Below are 19,746 nucleotides of genomic sequence, written 5' to 3' on the forward strand. Positions count from 1 at the left end.
AAAATATACTTTATCAATAGCTGAAGTCATAATTGTTCAACTAGCTAAAACGTCTAAAATATTGATTGACTTTAGGTCTAATTTAGATCATTTTTACTTATAAATGATATGTTTTTATTGTCTATATCTAGCTATTTTACACAACTGTTGAATTTAATTAACATAATTATCAATTTGTTAAAATATTACAAATAATTTGTGACACACATCCAGTTGGGCTTGTTATTAATCAAATAGTTGCTTTGTTCGTTGGAAGCTGTTACCCTGTTTGGGCATCATCTTTGCTCATCCACAGTGTTGCAGGTGCTAACAGTGGACAGAATAAGCAGGGCTCCCTCCAATGATTTAACTCTGTTTCCAAACCACAAAAAAAAAACAGCCAAAGAAACTTATAAGCATGGCTGGTTTAAGTTTGAAAATACATCTAATACGTCAGTTAGTGACAGTCGAGACAAACCAAATACCTTCTAAACTTTACACCCATTTATAACTGTTGGTCTTTATATTTTAAAACCAGTATAAAAATGCCACTAGCAAATATACACATTTTTGGTAGTTTTATCACTTATAATATAGTTAGTTAAGTATGAAAACAGTTGTTAAAATCAAACCAAGTGGATTTAATTCATGAAGGACTGATTTGATAACACGTCCTAGATGCATAAACAAAAGCAGAGAAAACGCTTGAAATAAACACACCTCAGGGGAGCAGGAGACTCGCCTGTTTCTCCTCTTTTGTGTTTAAACGCCGCCTAAATGAGCAGGCATGAGTCCAATTAAAAGCTCCTCGCCGAACAAACTTAACAGCCCTAAAACGCCTCTTGCGTGTAAAGCCACTGTGTTGGCGTTAGCGGCGGCAGTGGAAACAGAAAACAGAGCGTTTCAGCGCCGACACGTTTGGCAGCGACTCAGTTAAAAGTTTGTCTTGGAGCAGATGGTGCTTCGGCTCAGACTCTGTATCTCTGAGAAGACTCAGAGCTAGGAAACATAAAGAAAGAATTTTTTTTAATTCTTCCAAATAAATTTAAATTCTGTTGTTTTAGATTAACATGTTTGAACGCTGCGATTACAGGAAGAACATTTTTGCAGCCTCTCTTTTCACCTGACTCATGAGCAGTGACATGTGCTCCTGTTATTTTTGGACAGACTGCTGCTCAGCATGTCCCGTCACCTTACCTCCACCTTGACCCTGTTGTCTCCGTAGCACAGGTGCTGCAGGTAGGCTGCGGCATTGGCCTGGACGGAGGGGAAGTGATGCTGCAACATGTGGATGACCTCTGGCAGCTCGGGGTCGCGCCACGCAAACTCCCTGAGGAGAGACAAAGAAGACACTTAAAATACAGCAAATACATTATCCATGTTCACTAACAATCTAGATTTATTATGAGCTGCTTTACAGCTTTCTAATTTATATATATATATATTGTAGGGGGATGGGGGGTTAAAGTGGAATTAGGGTTGAGGAGGTGGGATTGGCATTATTCTTAAAGTTTAACCAGCAATAATTAGTTTTTTTTCCAATACAAGATTATCTTTGTTAAAAACTTCAGCATAAAAGGCTGTAGGTGATATGCATTCCTTAAAGCCTTTAGTGTTAAATCCAAGGCCTGCGGGCCAAGTGTGGCCCACCACAGCCATTTATGTGGCCAAAGTGAAAGCTTCAAAAATGTATTAATATCTTCAAATAAGTGCATACTGCTTTAAAGCCAGCATTGACCTGGAATTACATCTTCCATTATGCATGTCTATTATTTTACCCATAAAATGTCGACATTTGACCACTAGGCGGAGGTGCACAGGGTTCAAAGGGTTCCAGCTATTTTTTTTTTGTTTTGTTTCAGCCCAGTTACACGGAGAAGTGAGGATTTCACCGTTGCAAGTTGTAAATTTAAACTGGAATGCCCCACCAGTGATAACTTCCTGTTAGAAATTGGAAGCATTCAGAATTCAAGATGGCGGCTACTCTCCACAGCTCAACAGTGAGTAAAATTCTCTTACTTTTGCTTTTAAAGGACACATATCACACTCTTAAATTCTTCTTTCTAACATTTATTCATTTAGTGGAACTGCAATATTTTGGTCTGAATTCCTGAATCTACTGAGTCTACTGGGTCTTCTGAATCTACTGGGTTGTCTGAGTCTGGTCCCGAGTTTCCTGAGTTGATGGTCCCAGTTCCTGAGTTGGTGATCCCAGTTCCTGAGTTGGTGGTCCCAGTTCCACAGTCGGCGGCCTCTGTGGTTCCTGAGTTGGTGGTCCAAGTTCCACAGTCGGTGGTCCCAGTTCCTGAGTTGGTGGTCCCAGTTCTACAGTCGGTGGTCTTGGTGGTCCCTGAATCAGTGGTTCCGGTGATCCTGGAGTTGGTGGTCCCGGTGGTCCCTGAGTTGGTCGTTCCAGAATCAGTGGTCCCGGTGGTGGTTCCAGAGTGGGTGGTCTCAGTGGTGGTCCCATAGTCAGCGGTCAATGAGGTTCGTGGGTCGGCTGCCGGCCCCTCCACGTCATCTGGGTCGGTTGCTGTTGCCTCCTCATCGCCTCTGTCGCCTGCGTTCACTGTCGCTCACGCTCTGGCTCTGTCAAACTCCGCTGGCTCTTTGTCTGCTCCCGTCTCCTCCCTTAAATCTTTGTCTGCTCCCGTCTCCTCCCTTGGCTCTTTGTCTGCTCCCGTCTCCTCCCTTGGCTCCTTGTCTGCTCCCGTCTCCTCCCTTGGCTCCTTGTCTGCTCCCATCTCCTCTCTTGGCTCTTCATCTGCTCCCGTCTCCTCTCCTGGCTCCTTGTCTGCTCCCGTCTCCTCTCTTGGCTCTTCATCTGCTCCCGTCTCCTTCCTTGGATCTTTGTCTGCTCCCGTCTCCTCCCTTAGCTCCTTATCTGCTCCCGCCTCCTCCCGTGGCTCAATGTCTGCTCCTGCCTCCTCCCGGGGCTCAAGTTCTGCTGCTGTTCCTGCGGGGCCATGCTTTGGATGGTCTCCTGGCCGTCCTCCAGACCTTCTGCTTTGTGTGGGGCGGTCTCCTGGCCGTCCCCCTGAATTTGTGTATGTTTTGTTTTGAGTTCCCCTGTTTTGTGTTCATGATTCCCTGAGTCCTGTACCTCTCCCTTTTTCGACGTCGGGAGCCGTCGTTAAGTGGGGCGGGTACTGTCATGATCTGTGTTTTTGTCTTTATTTTCTTAGTGTTTTTCTGTTCCCCTGTGTTTTCCTCTCCATGCTGTTTTACCTCCAGCCCCACCCATGCACACCTGATTCCTCTCGTGTCTTCCCAGGTGTTTCTCTTTTACTCTTAATTTGTTTGCTTTATTTTCTGGGTCTTGTCATTTGTCTCTTGTCCGATCATTGTGTTTCATCCCTGTGCTTCGTCTCCCTCGTGCCTGTTCCTCCAGAGTGTCTGTGAGTAATTTTGAGCTGCTTCGACAGCCTTTTTTGTTTATTAATAAACCTTTTGTTCCATTTTTGAACCTGCCTGTGCCTTGGGTCTGTTCCTGTATTATTTTTGACATTAGCCATAACAACGTCAAACCTTAGCTCAATATATGTAGAATTCACTGAGATATACTAGTCATTTTTGTGTTTGCTATGGTCAATAAACTGGCCACCATCTTAAATGACGTCAACTCCAAAGGTTAATCAGTTGTAGATGTACATCCAATGATTATTTTGAGAGTTTCAACTAAATTTGTCCAATGTTTTATGAGATATTTTGTTTTCAGACAGACAAAAGAACATAACTTTTATGGCAGTAGGCAGTTATTACAAAACCTGTTAAAGTGAAAGCACAAATGTTCTTCCACTTCCTGATAAGTTTAACTATTACAAATGCAAAACGTTGGGAAAATATGGACAGAATAAAAAGTAAGACTAAAACATTTAAACAAACTCATTTGAACAAACAGCTCCTGTTTTTTTCAAGCTAGACCATTAGAGTTATCCAACATACACTGAATCAAGCTGTTTCCAACTGCTTCTAACAAGAAAACAGTAAAAATATTTTTAATTGGTAAAAAAATTAAATAAGATTAAAACCCTACTGTATTAATGGAACATCTGTTGTACATCTTTACACAGATGTCCTCAAATAAACACACAGCTGAAGTTAATTTGAATTTTCAGCCACACAGCTGCAGCAGATGCTGGGAGCCCTTGAGCCTCAAACAGAAATCATCAAAAAAAAGTTTTTTTAATATGTTTAGACCATAGACTTAAATATAAATAACGCTAGACTGAGCCACGCCCATACTGTCCACTGGTGTCGTCTGTGACAGCATGGAGGAGCAGAAACAGACCAAACAGGACAACAGCTCACAGCAAACATAGAAACTAATAGATAAACAGCAGCTGAACTGGATCTGTTTCACAGATTATCTGTCGTGTTTTTACAATAAATTAATAATTATGTTAATTTCATTCAACAATCATGTAAAACAGCAGATTTATACCAGAAAAATATATAATTTATAAGTAACAATGATCTAAACCAGACCTGAAGTCAGCCTGTAACTTAGACTTTAGCTAGTTGAAAAATGATGACTTCAGCTAGTAATAAAGTATATTTATTATTTCTTCTTACTGTCATAAATAATAATAATATTTATATTTACCAGTCAGCAGTTAGAAAATGTTCTCTGGTTATAGGATGAAACTTGTCTCTATTAGCTAACATCTTCTTAACAGGTCAGGTTCCTCTAACAGAAACCTAAAAATACTCACATTTATAATATTATTTTACACTCTGTAGGTCTAAATATTAATCAGATACATTTATAATATTATTTTACACTCTGTAGGTCTAAATATTAATCAGATACATTTATAATATTATTTTACACTCTGTAGGTCTAAATATTAATCAGAGGACAAAGTAATATTTAATAGTTTGTTAAATTGTAACATGATTCAACAGAGCTAAACTCTGTTTAAATGCTCCACAAGCTAATATCTGCTAACCAGTTCAATAAATAACAGTGATTACATGGACTTTATAAGATTATTTTAATTTTAAACTGTTACATTATGTTCTGCTCAGATCACATTGAGCTAAATAAGATCAAATCTGCTGACTTGTTGTGAAATGAGACGTTTTCCTGTTTATATTCTGTTAATAAATCCATAACACAAACAGCTTTTCTGACATTATTTAAAACATTAGATATATTATATAAACTGTAAAATATTAATAATAATTGGGTTAATATTATTATTAATAGTTTTTTATGATTTCTACATGGTCAGTCCTTTTTTTCTACTCTGTTGTCAACATGTACAGTAATGGGAAATCCTGAGTTTTGCCTGTTTAGCGTTAGCTGTTAGCTTCACCAGCCGATCACACGATCACGTGGTTTTTGCGCACTCCAGCTGCTCTATAGGACCTCCTTGGTTTAGACCTACTATCCATCAGTACCTTGGATCCTTATGGATGCTTTCAATGGACGGGGTCCGGGTAATGACTCGGTCCACCAGGGCTGAGTGTCTGTGGGAGTAGACGGGCTCAGTGGACACCCTGATGGAGTCGACGTACGCAGCTGCAGAGTTCACCCCGAAGCTGCTTCTTTGGTACGGCAGCGTGCCGCAATGGCTTGTGGTCCGGGGAAGGGTTCCCATACCTGAGGATGCAACACAAGACAGCAGATGTGTAAGCTGGGTTTGTTTTGTCGAGTCTTCATAACGAGCACCAGGATCTAAATGGATCCAAAGAGAAAATAATGAATTCTTCAGTTATAAAACAGAAACTGAACCATTTAAAAGGTAGAGCAATAAGTGAAACCATTTTTCAATTATGACCAAAACTTTTACATGACTTTTCAGATAATTTTATTTGCAAATTAAAAAAAAAACATGAAAGGGTTCACTTTAATAGCTGCCTTCAGGGAACAAGAACACTTCCTGAGCCTGTATGCTACCTTTTTTAAAAAAAAAAAAAAAAGTTAAAATATATATTTTCTTTAGAGAAGCAAAACTGAGCTTGGTCTCAGAACCATAAGACAGGAGATCAGTGAGTGTGAACAAAGTATTTTTGTTAAACCCAAAACCTTTTATTGTACAATTCCAGATGCACAATCTGGAATTGCACGTGTCAGTTTGTCTGTCAGTAAAATTTATCATGACACAGTGGAGGTATTCTAATGACACTTTTGAACTAATTATTGGATGTGTTTGTACAACTGAACAAATTTTGGAGTCAGTCTAAATCAACATGGAGCTATTCAGGGTTAGCAAATACAAAACTGGCTCCAACTTAATCATATTTTTACAGATAGTAACTAGTAGCTGAGTCAACCCCATTATGAGAAGTAAAGGTAGTATCTCACTGGGCTGAGACAAAATAGTTGGCAAACAGCAGTCATGAGATTCTCCAGATTGCCTCACAGCGTCGATGCAGAAACCTCAAGAATTGCTACTTATTTATTTCATAGGGGTCTTTGTTGTTGTTGTTTTGATTTCAAATCAGCAAGGCTGTTTTTAGACATGATTAATGTTGAAAAGTCATAAAATCCCACAAAAAAATGTGGCACTTGTGTGTAGATTTTTTTTATTTTAAAGGGAAACAAAGCTATGGTTCATAGTATTATAGATTGGTTGTTCAAGATCAAAAGTTTGTGTCAGGTTTGTTTATGCAGAAAAGCATTTGAACAACAATGGTGGCATTTTATTTCAACTACTCCTCTTCAAGAAGCTGATTCTATAATGACGGAGGAGCAGTCAGAAAGTTTGTCCATCTCTACTGTTCCAAACACTTGTGAATGTAAAAACTACCAGATGGAATTAGCACAGACAATGTGTGCTGAGTAATCTGTCTGATGAAAAGTGTGGCACTCTATCAGTGACAGATTATTGGCTTAACAGTGGCTATAGAAATGGAGACTTGAACAGGAAAAAGGTGTTAATGGGTGTTTCCCAGGAGTTCTGCGCCGTGTGTCTCATGAACTATGAAAGGTGTGTGCGAAAACAAACATCCAACAAGACCGGGAGTCGACTGTTCACAGTATGCTGGGCCCTTAAGATATTGACATGCAGTACCTGTGTTTGTCCTGTAGAGTGAACTCTGGGGGTCCTGGGTGGGACTGTGGAATAGGGGGCTTTGGAAAGAGCGTTCATCAAATACGGGCGTCATGTGGCAGTCTGGAGATAAGGCCGCCCTCAGCTCTGGATCTATCTGTGCTCCATGGCTGGCGTATGAGCTGTGAAGTCCTGCAGGGGAACAAATCAACACCTAAAGGAAATGTATTTACATTAAAAAACTTTTTTTTCCTGAATGTATGGTATAGCAACTAGAAGGTCTGTGCTTTCAATGTTTTCTCCATGCATCCATGGATTCTCTCCAGGTTCTTCAGTTCAAACAGGATCAATGGATGGCAAAGGTACAGGTCATCCATCCATTATCTATACCCGCTTATTCCTTTCAGGGTCACTGGTAGCCTGGTTTAAACCAGACCCCTGTCCTTCACTTTGCTTCGTACAAGGGTCTGGACTTGCTGCATAGAGAAGTGTTTCTTGCAGGAGGCGTGGCCTCTGCTGAAGTTTAAAATGATTGGATCAGTTGGCTGCGACGTATGTCGCTGACTGTGACCATAGCTGTGACGGAGGCTAAGCTAAAAAGCTAACCGGAAAGCAAGCGCGCTGTAAACAACCCTACTGAGAGGAGAAATATACCGAGCCAAACGAGACGACTGTAAATGAGAGCTGCTGCTTTGTCAGATAAATTTATTTTAATTTGGAAGCCTTATCAACACAGACTGGCTTCATTCACTTCCTCCACTGAAGTATGCTAAAATAGACACTGCGCAGAACATCGACGACATTCAAAACTCCGCCTTCTGTTTGCTGATTGGCCCAGGTAAAATAAACTACAAGCAGACACTGCACAGAAAATTGTCGTTGTGTTCTCTGATTGGCCCGGCTAAAAATCTGCCAGTGAAATCCATCTCAATGGGAAAAGTCCCAGACAGAGCAGTGAAGGGAAACTAGAACTGAGCGGAGCTGCGTAGGAAGGCAAGGACCAGGCTAGGTCACTGGTGCCCATATCCAGTCGTCACAGTGCGAGGGGCGGGGTACACCCTGGACAGGTCCCAAGTCCATCACAGGGCCACACATAGAGACAAACTAGACAAACAACCATTCACTCTCTCACTCACACCTAGGGACAATTTAGAGTTATCATTTAACCTAAAAGTCATGCTTTTGGTGTGTGGGAGGAAGCCAGAGTACCAGGAGAAAACCCATGCATGCACGGAGAGAACTAGCAAACTCTACACAGAAAGGTCCCCGGGCTGGTGCTTGATCCAGCGACCTTCTTGCTGAGAGGCATCAGCTCTACCAACTGATCCATCGCAGCATTAAGACAATGAAGGGGGGGGGGGGGGGGGTCTAAATACTGGTGACTACTTGATGCTTGCAAAAACAGGTAAAAACATAAACAATGAATTTAGATCTACATCTAGTTATAATGCTCATTTGGAGGTAGTGCAAAAAAAATTCTACATGCAGAAAACAACCCTTGGTTTGGCTTATAAACTGCACCAGGACTATGGTCACTCTCAGCTTGCTGCAGGCATCGACATCAGCAAGTCAAACAAGCAGGAGGAAGAGGGTTTTCCTTCAATCTCACAGCAGATCAGCTCCAAGACTGCTCCAATTATAAAGAGGCTTCAAGGCATCGGGTAAGGGGCGGTGGGGTGGTGTGATTCAGTGGATCTAATTCAAGCAAAACCTTTCACCATAATGTTGCTGATGAAGGACACATTTGCTCACATTTGCTGTTTTTGTTTTTTATAACTTGTTATAGATTGAGAATGATAATGTGAGTTTTGAACACAAGTTGAATCTTTGTGTTGTTAACTGTTTTTTTTTTTTTGTGTGTGTGGCACAAATAGAATCTGTAAAAATCAACCTGGAGGATGTTAAAGCTGCTAAATATGTCAATTTACCAAAAGGAGCAAGGATTAAGGGCAAAGAAGCTGAGGTTTGAACCAAAATCATTTCTGCATCAACTGAGTAAAAGAGGAAACGGTTGCAGTTTAACCCCACGAGAACCAAATGTCTTCTGCTGTTTGCCCATGCACATCGGGCCAATACACATGTCATTAATGCAGCAGGATACATGAAGTTCTCATCTTTACAAAGCAGGATAGATTATCTTCTATTTCTTACACAGTATGCACAATTTAAAAAAAAAAGATTTTAATGTGGTCATAAATGAATAAAATGGTGCAGCAAAAGAGGTACTTTGTTCTAATAGTGGATATAAACTATTTATAATACCAGTTTGGTAAAATTAAAATCCTATACAAAAATGTAAGGGAACACTTGGCGTTAACCACTTGAGCACCCAATCAGCAACATGGTAAAATTGAGGCAAAAGTTAATAACTCATTGAATCTTCATGTTTGGAGACACAGAAACACCTCCACCAAACAATATCACCTTTTTGTTTCCATTGGTTGATTGTTTTGTACCAGTTGGTTATGAAATGGTTTCCACTTTTCACCCACGCACTTACAGTATCTACAAACCTGCATACATAATCTGCATGCACTTATGTACAGAGGCACTAGATCTGTGTTACTCTAAATAGGATCAAGTTATGCTTTTTGTCAGAGTAACATTGGTAACTGCAATGAACGTGATGTGACTACAACCACATTTTAGCTTTATATCTCTAAAATAATCCATGTAAAAAACCAAAGCACGAACCATACATGGATTTAAAATGGACTGAGTTATAGCCAATCTGCTAATGTTCACTAGCTGTGGTGGCTAATGTGAATTAGGTGGAAGGAAATTCAAAAATGTTGCAAAACAACAAATGCGAACAGGTCTTTTGAAAACCTCAAACTTAGCAAAATCTTTCCCACAAGAGCAAATAAAAAAACTGATCAGGAAGCTTTGACTGCTGACAGATCATCAGACATTACTATCTTTGCTACTACCTTTAATTGCCGACTTATGTACATCCATCTATAGCTTTCATTCCTCATGTAATCTGGGATTATCATGGATCTGCAGGATAATAAAAAATAAGTCCTCATGGAACATATTAGGCCACTTATAAAACCGCAGGCAGAAACACATATCCAGTCTCTGACATGCACAGTACCATCCATCTATGCATGAGTTACACAGTAGAGTGCTGTCAGCTGATAATCATGGGCTGATGCTTTGTGACAGAAACAAGCCTATATGGGTCAAAGAGAGCTGCTTTGTGATGTGACAGAGGGCAGGATGGAGTCTGTGTAGCTGCAGCATCAGCAGCAGGGAGAAAGTTGTTGATAACCGGTTAATAAGAGGAGGAGGAAGGACAAGTCTGGTTTAACGTTTGCAGAATAAAGACTTTTTCTTTCCCAAGATCGCCAAGGCTCCAGTGACAAAGTTAAATACAGCCGGTTCAAAGCTACAGTGGGAGCGTTTCTCTTTGGTGGGAAATTTACTCCAAAGACAGCTCAAAGACGTCTGTAAGCTGAGCTCAGTGAAGATTCTGGCAGCAGCACAGAAATAATCCCTTCTCAAGTTTCTCAGCCAGCTGCGGCTGTCTCAGCCAATCAGAGAGGCACAAAGTCAAAAGGTTGGATCTCCAGGGATGTTGATCAGCTCCTCATCACTATCTGAGAAAGTGTGGCAGTGAGTAAACTGATAAGTAAATGTAATAAAAACACTGTTCGGGGATGTATCGCTTTGATGCGATGGAGATGCTTCAACACTAATTACCTGTTTTCACTCTGATGCGAGTTAAAGATGATGTTGCCAAAGCAACAACTAATAAATGAAAAGTATGGCATTAAGCAAGCAGGCCAGGCTTTTACAGACTAGCATGAGAATGTTTTGCACCAGTATAAAGTACACAACTTCAATTATGGACCAAAGGAAAGCAACAAAAACAATCCACAGTTTTAAGATTTAAACATGGGAGTCACGTGGAGGCGGCTTCACACCGGCCAAGCTCCACGAGCCAAGGATCGACCAAATACAACTGTTTTGATTCTGTCACTGTCTGCCCAAATCTTGCCTCAGTTTAGTTTTATTATCTTATTTCATGTTCCAGTTTATCCTCATAGTCTTGTTCCCAGCCTTTCAGTTCACATCCAGCTCCTGCTCATTGATCTCGCCCCTCCCGTCATAGAAACTCTAATCAAGCTCATTTCACTCACCTGTCTCCAGCAGTATTTAACCCAGTCTCACTCTCCAGCTCATTGCCAGATCATCATCAGCCTCGCCTATGATCTTCCAGCATTCATGTCCCTTGTCCTGGTCTTGCCTCATGTCCTCGACCCTGCTCATGTCTCCTGGTTTAACGTCTCTTGCCTCAGCCCGTCGGATCCCGCCAGCCATCAGGGAGCAGGCGGGAGACAATAATCCAAGAGACAGAAAAAAAAGGTTGTTACTGTGAGAGCACAGTAACAACCTTTTTTTCTGTCTCTTGGATTATTGTCTCTCGCCTGCTCCCTGAACGGAACCGCGCCACATCGGACCTCCTGGATCTCGACCCCTGAACGCATCTCTGGACCAATGACTCAGTCATCTCCTTCTAACCTGGCAACGTCCTCTGATCACCTGTGTATGACCCTTGCCCCGTTTCTGACCACGAGTAAGTCCAGTGATCCATTCACTCTCCATGACAACACAGTCCAGAACCAAAACACATCAGCTGTTTCAACCTGGATCTCAACTCAGCAGGAAAGGTTGGTGACTTTCTTTTTCACAAATAATATTGTGTTCACGACCCAACCTAACCCTAAGCTTCTGTGTCCAGAACTGACGACCCCGGAGTCCGGTCCCAACCTTCCAGCCAAATTTTCTAACAATAAACTTGTTAAAACTTTGACGTTGTTCGGTGTTTACTCAGAACTCAAAATACAAACCATAACAACAACTCAACATCAAGAACTTTGAATTGCTCCTTTGACTCCTACCTGCACCTCCACTGTGTTAAGGTGGTGATTCCATGACAGGACGATTGCCACCAGTGTTTGAAAAAGTCATTGACCATTTTACCAGGAAGAGTATTTTTGCCTAAAATGCCTTTCCTCACAGCCTCCATCCCACCTGATTTAAGCTCATTAGCTGTAAATTTGACATTTTGTCTTAAGGTTGATTAGCAGTGGTGGCCATCATGGCTTGGAATGAGAACAGTAAGTATTAGTGCAGCTGTGGCTGAGTGGTTAGAGCAGCCCCCTCCAATGAGAGAGCTGGGGGTTCAATTCCAACAATTTTCTGCAGAGGTATATAGTAACTACCGTATTTATTCATGTATAATACAACCCCCCCCCCCCACACACACACACACACACACTTTTTTGAGCTTAAAAAGCATAAAATTTTAATCCTCAAACTACCTCCAATTTGATGCAGACTTCACAATTTTTCAGCCTTTGCAGTCTTTATACATATCAGTAAAATGATCATTGGACTGTTCATTTTATTTTAACAACATTTGTACTAAAAGTTATTTTGACAACAAATATACACTCACCGGCCACTTTATTAGGTACACCACGCTAGTAACGGGTTGGACCCCCTTTTGCCTTCAGAACTGCCTCAATTCTTCGTGGCATAGATTCAACAAGGTGCTGGAAGCATTCCTCAGAGATTTTGGTCCATATTGACATGATGGCATCACACAGTTGCCGCAGATTTGTCGGCTGCACATCCATGATGCGAATCTCCCGTTCCACCACATCCCAAAGATGCTCTATTGGATTGAGATCTGGTGACTGTGGAGGCCATTTGAGTACAGTGAACTCATTGTCATGTTCAAGAAACCAGTCTGAGATGATTCCAGCTTTATGACATGGCGCATTATCCTGTTGAAAGTAGCCATCAGATGTTGGGTACATTGTGGTCATAAAGGGATGGACATGGTCAGCAACAATACTCAGGTAGGCTGTGGCGTTGCAACGATGCTCAATTGGTACCAAGGGGCCCAAAGAGTGCCAAGAAAAGATTCCCCACACCATGACACCACCACCACCAGCCTGAACCGTTGATACAAGACAGGATGGATCCATGCTTTCATGTTGTTGACGCCAAATTCTGACCCTACCATCCGAATGTCGCAGCAGAAATCGAGACTCATCAGACCAGGCAACGTTTTTCCAATCTTCTCTTGTCCAATTTCGATGAGCTTGTGCAAATTGTAGCCTCAGTTTCCTGTTCTTAGCTGAAAGGAGTGGCACCCAGTGTGGTCTTCTGCTGCTGAAGCCCATCTGCCTCAAAGTTCGACGTACTGTGCATTCAGAGATGCTCTTCTGCCTACCTTGGTTGTAACGGGTGGTTATTTGAGTCACTGTTGCCTTTCTATCAGCTCGAACCAGTCTGCCCATTCTCCTCTGACCTCTGGCATCAACAAGGCATTTCCGCCCACAGGACTGCCGCTCACTGGATGTTTTTTCTTTTTCGGACCATTCTCTGTAAACCCTAGAGATGGTTGTGCGTGAAAATCCCAGTAGATCAGCAGTTTCTGAAATACTCAGACCAGCCCTTCTGGCACCAACAACCATGCCACGTTCAAAGGCACTCAAATCACCTTTCTTCCCCATACTGATGCTCGGTTTGAACTGCAGGAGATTGTCTTGACCATGTCTACATGCCTAAATGCACTGAGTTGCCGCCATGTGATTGGCTGATTAGAAATTAAGTGTTAACGAGCAGTTGGACAGGTGTACCTAATAAAGTGGCCGGTGAGTGTAGATCAGCTGTAGCAGCATCATATGAATTCTGGCATTTTACACATAGTCCACCAGGATGCGCCAACACAAAAGTCAGAGACTTCACATAAGATTTGGGTCTTCTTCTGGGGGAAAAGCAGATTACTTCCTACTCGTGAGCCCCCCCTCTGGTGGGAAAACATTTTTTCAGGGATACAAACTTTTTCAGAACGCCGGTAGACGGCAGCCATTACAGACGACTATGTTGTTGTTGTTCCAGGAGCAGCTCGGTCACACGCTAATGTCAGTAGTTCGCTATCAGGTGCAGGAATACTTTTCCCCCCATTTTTTCACATCATGTTGCCTGCCTTGATCTGTTATTATCTCGCTCTGAAGCACGGAGGAGTGTCACAGGTAAGCTCGTTTCAACTGCTTTTTAAGACGCGATCTCATTTCCGGACTCAATAATTTTGTGAATGAAGCCGATATTTCAGTTAAAATACAAAAGTAAAAATATTTATCAGAGTATAATACTACCCCCCAACTTTATGGATGATTTTAAAGATTAAATTTTATGTATTATACTTGAATAAATACGGTAAGTACATTTACTACATTACAGTACTTAAGTAACTTGGAGGACTTGCAGTTTTACCAAGTATTTTTTCGTAACCTTTACTTTTATTTTGTTACATTCAAAACATAAAAATGACACTTTTACTTCTTTACTATAAAATTTAACACCTAGTTACACATTACAAATTTAAATTTGACCAGAACTCATCATGAAATGTCAACAGGGTCCACTAAACCGAGTTGAGCAAGTGTAAAGCAATTTACTCAACTTGGTTTAATGGAATAAATTGGGTTAAGTAAATTCAGCACTTCCTTTCCTAGAGTGTGTGTAAAAGTACTTGTACTTTTGTTTTCCTGATTCTTGTGAGACTTTTCACAATTTGTACTTAAGTACTTTTCTTATCAGTGAAATCATTTTCTGCCTAAGTCATTTTCTGTTAAGGTATTTTTATTTTGTTGTTTCTTTTAAGTGCTTTATACACCTGTGCTATTCAGCCACATGTCAAAGTGTATCTGGGCAAGACATTGAACCACTGCCTCTGATGAGTGTCTCATCAGTGTATGAATGTGGTCTAAAGCAGGGGTTCTTAACCTTTTTGACCTCAGTGCCAAATTTATTGTACATAAAGTGGCGTGAGGCCCAGTCAGACATTACCAATGTATGGATCAAAATGATAATTATTCTAAATCATGGTTTAATTTTTATTGTAATTTCATTTTAACTAAATTAAATACACTTACATTTTAAAAGTAAAACTCCTGTAAAATAACCACAAAACGTGATTATGACAAACATTTTTGTATTGTAAATGCCCATAACAATTATTTGAACAAATACAAAAGTCAGTCAACAGACCACTCAGGCTTATCAACACAAAAATATTTTTAACAAAAATACACAATTCAAAAAATAAAATTGTGGACATAAAATAATTAAATTAAAAATGTTTAATGTAAATGTTTCAAGTTAAAAAAAACTGTAAAAATAAATTTGATAAAGTACAAATGAAAGTAATGTTGTTAAACTGGTAAAAACAGAAGCTGCACTTCATATTAGTGACAAACTTTGGTGTTTTCTGACAATTTACTTTCAATTTTGCTTTTTCTTTTCATTTAAAATAAGTTTCCATTCTCTGCAGGTTTCTAAGGTTCTTCTTCTACATATTAAAAAAAATTGTTAAACATTTGAGTGGTGCACTACCGCTCCTAGTGGTGAGAAAGTGTATTGCAACTTATTCAAAATCAATGCGGTCCCGTGGCCCTCTGCGGCCCAAAGTTAAAAACTGTTGTTCTTTTGAGGCCCTCAAGGTGGCGCTCGCGGCCTAAGAATCTCAGATCTAAAGCACTGATTAATCTCTATAGAATGATTTATACAGCTTAGCTTCATAGAGGAATATAGTAGAGTGCTGAATGAATGTCTGTGTTGATGGGGAAATGAGGGCACAAACTGTGTTGTAAAGTGCTCTGAGTATGCTGTTGGACAGAAAGATGCTATATGAGTACAGCTCATTTACCACTTAATGTGATACATTGTGTCTTGCAATAAAGCTCCAAAATACTGGAATATTAGTTTTCAGGTCATATTGCACAGCTTTAAATTGATATTATCTTTTGCCAGAAATCAATGAATGTGAAAATAGTGAAACTTGGAGCTTTTGATGGGGGATTTAAGGTGTTTTAATAGAAATAGAAAGCAGCAGGAGTTTCTGGTCCAATCAAATCTTTTCAGACAGAAGAACATTTGAGCAGATGTTGGACTGACCTATGAGGCTGTCCGGGCGCGGCAGAGCACTCCTTTGGTATAGGCCGTACGGATCAGCACCATACGCCAGCGAATGGCTCTGCCTGGGCAGCGTGGAGCCGTAGTGCTGCGGCACCGCCGTCATCCCTGAACGCAGCGGAGACCCCGTCAAAGCCCTCCCCTCAATCAAAGAGAGGGTAGAGCCCAGTCGTCCCAGTCCTCCTCCTCCTAAACTCCCCAGGGCCTGGGTGGCGTCACTCGGGGAGGTTGGTGATGGACAGGACGGCGGCATGGTGGTGCCAGGGAAGATGGCCGCCAGCGATTTGGGCTCAGACAAAATGGGCGAGTCATACGTACTACCTTGTGACGTTCGCATCGAGATACGAGACGGTGAGATGGTTCCAGTGGTGCCACAGCCAGGTGACTGGCTCCTGGAAGGTAGGGAGGCCATCCTCCGTAACACCCGGCTGGATGCCTGAGAAGGATTAGGAAAATAAGAAAATACAAATTAGTCTTCCAGATACATTTAATTTGCTAATAAAAGACCAGCTACAGTATTAGCTGGATCTAGCTTGTTTAGGATTTAAAGATTCAGTAATATGCTCGAAAGCAGATATATTATTTAAAAAAACAATCAAATTTGAAAGACTCAACTTGACCTTCATAAATCACTTAAACCTATTCTGTCATTTTTCACTAAACAGGAACTACAACCTAGAAAATTGTCTAGAATAGTCACTTGACAATAGTGATGATTTGTGAATTCCTGCAGCTACGGTCAGAAATTTTGATCCACTCATCACTGGCATGAACGTATTTTTTATTTGTCATTTTTAATAATTTATCTGAACAACTTTTTTTCCCCAGGATAGAATAATTAAACAACATACCACTTAAATGACAACAAGAACTGGTTGCATGAGTTTAAATAGATTGTGGATTTTATCTAATCTACATTAAGGTAAAATTGAATATAGATGCTAAAATACTAGATCACACACTATTACTAAATTAAATGTCTTTTAGCGAATGACACCTGGATCACAAACTTTTTGTATCCATCAACAAGCTTCTGGAAGATTTGCAGCTGACAGTTGACCTCTTCTCTTTTTGGCAGAGTTGGTAGAGTTCATTTAAATTTGTTGGTCCTACCTGACTTTTAACCGTAGTGTATAAACTTTTATTTTTTTATTGGTTTTAGTGTTTTTAATTGTTGTTTCATGTTTTTTTATGTTTTGATTTTATACATGTACAGCACTTTGTGGCAGCTGTGGTTGTTTTAAAGTGCTTTATAAATAAAGTTGAGATGAGTTGAGTTTAATTTATGTTGAGGTTGTTGCTTTGTGTAATCCACTCCCCAAGCTTAATGTTAGCCTGATTTATCCTATTAGAAGCCAGTTCTGGGATCACTGTCTTATGAAAGACCTGACTGTGTCCAAATTTCAACCATCTAGATCAGGGGTGTCCAAACATTTTGCCACATGGGCCAAAATCATAAAGTCAGAAGAACCCGAGGGCCAAAAATATTTTTCTTTTACCCGTTCAACAATAAACTAAGCATTGAAAACTTTAATTAAACAAATAAAGTAGTCAGATTTATTGCTGGAAATGGATGCGTAAATTAATCTAGATTAATTAATTTGCAGGTTTCCCTTACAGAATTTTTTTTTTTTTTGTAATTTTCTAGGTTTCAATTGGGGGACAAATAACCCAATTTAGTCAATTCTGATCAATAAAATCAGAATTTAGGTCACTCTTTTGTTGAAAATGCTTGCTGTATTTAGACAAATTAAAAAAATTAAAAGCATGATTGGAGCGCAGCAAAATCAGCTTTTCAGTTGAAGTCACCAGATAGATGTGGAAAAAGCTACCAGACTGGTTATTTAAAGACAATTAATTGGTATTGTTGCCAAAAATTTTTATTGTAAGGTTTTACTTTGTGATAAATTTGCCCTAATAATAAACAGAAAGTCTCCATCTACATCAAACAACTGTGTGCTGGGAGGATACATTTGAAGAAATTTATAGTTATTTATAGATTAGTACTGGTGTTAGAAAACAACACCAGAGTATTAGGGTTTCCTTTTTATAATATTTGTATAATGTTTGATCTATTATGTGTTAATTGAAATAGAGTAGCTACATGTCCGAATCATAACAACACATAAGTGAACTGTTTTAAACCATTAGATTGAGGTCTTTGTCTGAATGCCTGTGATTCAGCYGTAGGTCAGTAGGGGGCGAACTCAGGCATTGAAGAATCRTGTATAAAAACCATGCATTTCCTGTCTTTCATTCAGTGTGGTTTGGCTTGTCAGTCCGGTGACAAATAAACCTCACTCAGATCCAGAATTCTGGTGTTGTATGACATTTATTCCTATCACAGGTCAATTTATTTAACACTTGTGTTTTCATCTGACTTCAGCCAATATTAAACACGTATTTCTTACACATTTGTAAACAAATTTGTATAATTCTTGAAATGAAGTCAGGGGCCACACAATCAGCCGCAAATGCCCCCCGGGCCACACTTTGGACATCCCTGATCTAGATGTTGATTTGTGGTGAAGATGAAGGATTTGGAACTAGCTGTGTGCACCAGTCCCACAGCATAAATCTAACACTGCCATGCTTGACAGTTGGCACAGTGGTTTTAGGTTTGAAACCCTCACATTTACTTCTTGTCATTGTGGACAAATAACTTGTTCTTGTTCTTTTTACAGCAATGAGAAACCGTCTTGTTCATGTGGATAGAGCATGACGCTGTGACTTTTGGAGCAGGAGCTTCTTTCTTGGCTGCCATGGTGAAGTAAAACTGGCTTCACTGTGGACAGATGCTGGTGGTCCAGCAGGTTACACTTTATAACAAGGTGATTCCTGGGTTGTTTCTGAACTTCTGAACCAACTGAGGCTGACAGATGAGTGTTGTTCAAACCAATGAGTGCTGTCAAACAAATTACTTTTAAGCTGGCAAAGAGAAAGCACCAGCTGCAGTCATCTATCCATCCATTATTTCCCAATTATTCCAAGTTGGGTTGTGGAGGAAGCAGCTTGAGCAGGGAGACCCAGACCTCTCTTTCAATAGCCACCTCAAAAACTCATTCTTTCAGTCACTACCCAAAGTTCATGGTCATAGAGGAGGGTAGGAACGTAGACTGACTGGTAAACAGAGAGCTTTTCCCTTACAGCTCAGCTCCCTCTTCACCACATCAGACTAGCACAGAGTCCGCAGTACTGTGGACGCCACACCGATCCGTCTGTCAACCTCACATTCCAGCTGCAGTCAGTCATGATAAGAACTGGTAATAAGCCTTTAACATTCTTGAACCTTCAGCACCAATAATAAATATCAACTTCCTGTAACATCTAAAACTAATTAAAACCTAATTGCAAAAATCATGAAAGTTTAATGCTGCATAATCTTTACCTTGGGAAAAGAACAGTTCAAATAAAGCACTGAAAGACATGAGTTCGCAAAAGTTCGAAGTGAGCGAAATAGAAAATCGCAAATTTGACCTTTGACCCAAAATGGCCGACTTCCTGTTGGTTTTAGGGCATACCTCCAAGAGATTTTTAAGTTGATTTGGGGAGATTTACCTATGTCTCGAATTTCAGCTCTCTAGGACTTACCGGTTCCTCTATCTCACATTAGGTGGCACTGTCGAGTCATTTGGCCACGCCCATTAAAGAGTATTCATGCTTGTGATGACTGTATGGATACTTTTGACCACAACCATATAGCTAAATCAGTTATTTGAGGTTTTTTGAACAATTTTTCTAAATAAATTTTGACAGTTTCTTATCAATT

At 40.3% G+C, this 19,746-nt stretch overlaps 1 protein-coding gene across 1 annotated transcript in view; it reads right to left on the reverse strand.

The window, feature by feature from the left end:
* The window catches only part of LOC106527415 (plakophilin-4), a gene marked incomplete in the record, with an annotated part of 80,870 nt that overhangs the window by 24,544 nt on the left and 36,580 nt on the right, over positions 1 to 19,746 (reverse strand). Inside the window, 3 exon segments of the mRNA XM_014022291.1 lie at positions 5,386 to 5,587; positions 7,002 to 7,172; positions 15,960 to 16,413. Of these exon segments, the coding sequence (XP_013877745.1) occupies positions 5,386 to 5,587; positions 7,002 to 7,172; positions 15,960 to 16,413 (827 nt within the window).

The sequence above is a fragment of the Austrofundulus limnaeus genome, unplaced genomic scaffold (assembly GCF_001266775.1).
Source record: "Austrofundulus limnaeus strain Quisiro unplaced genomic scaffold, Austrofundulus_limnaeus-1.0 Scaffold323, whole genome shotgun sequence".
Lineage (NCBI taxonomy): Eukaryota > Metazoa > Chordata > Actinopteri > Cyprinodontiformes > Rivulidae > Austrofundulus > Austrofundulus limnaeus.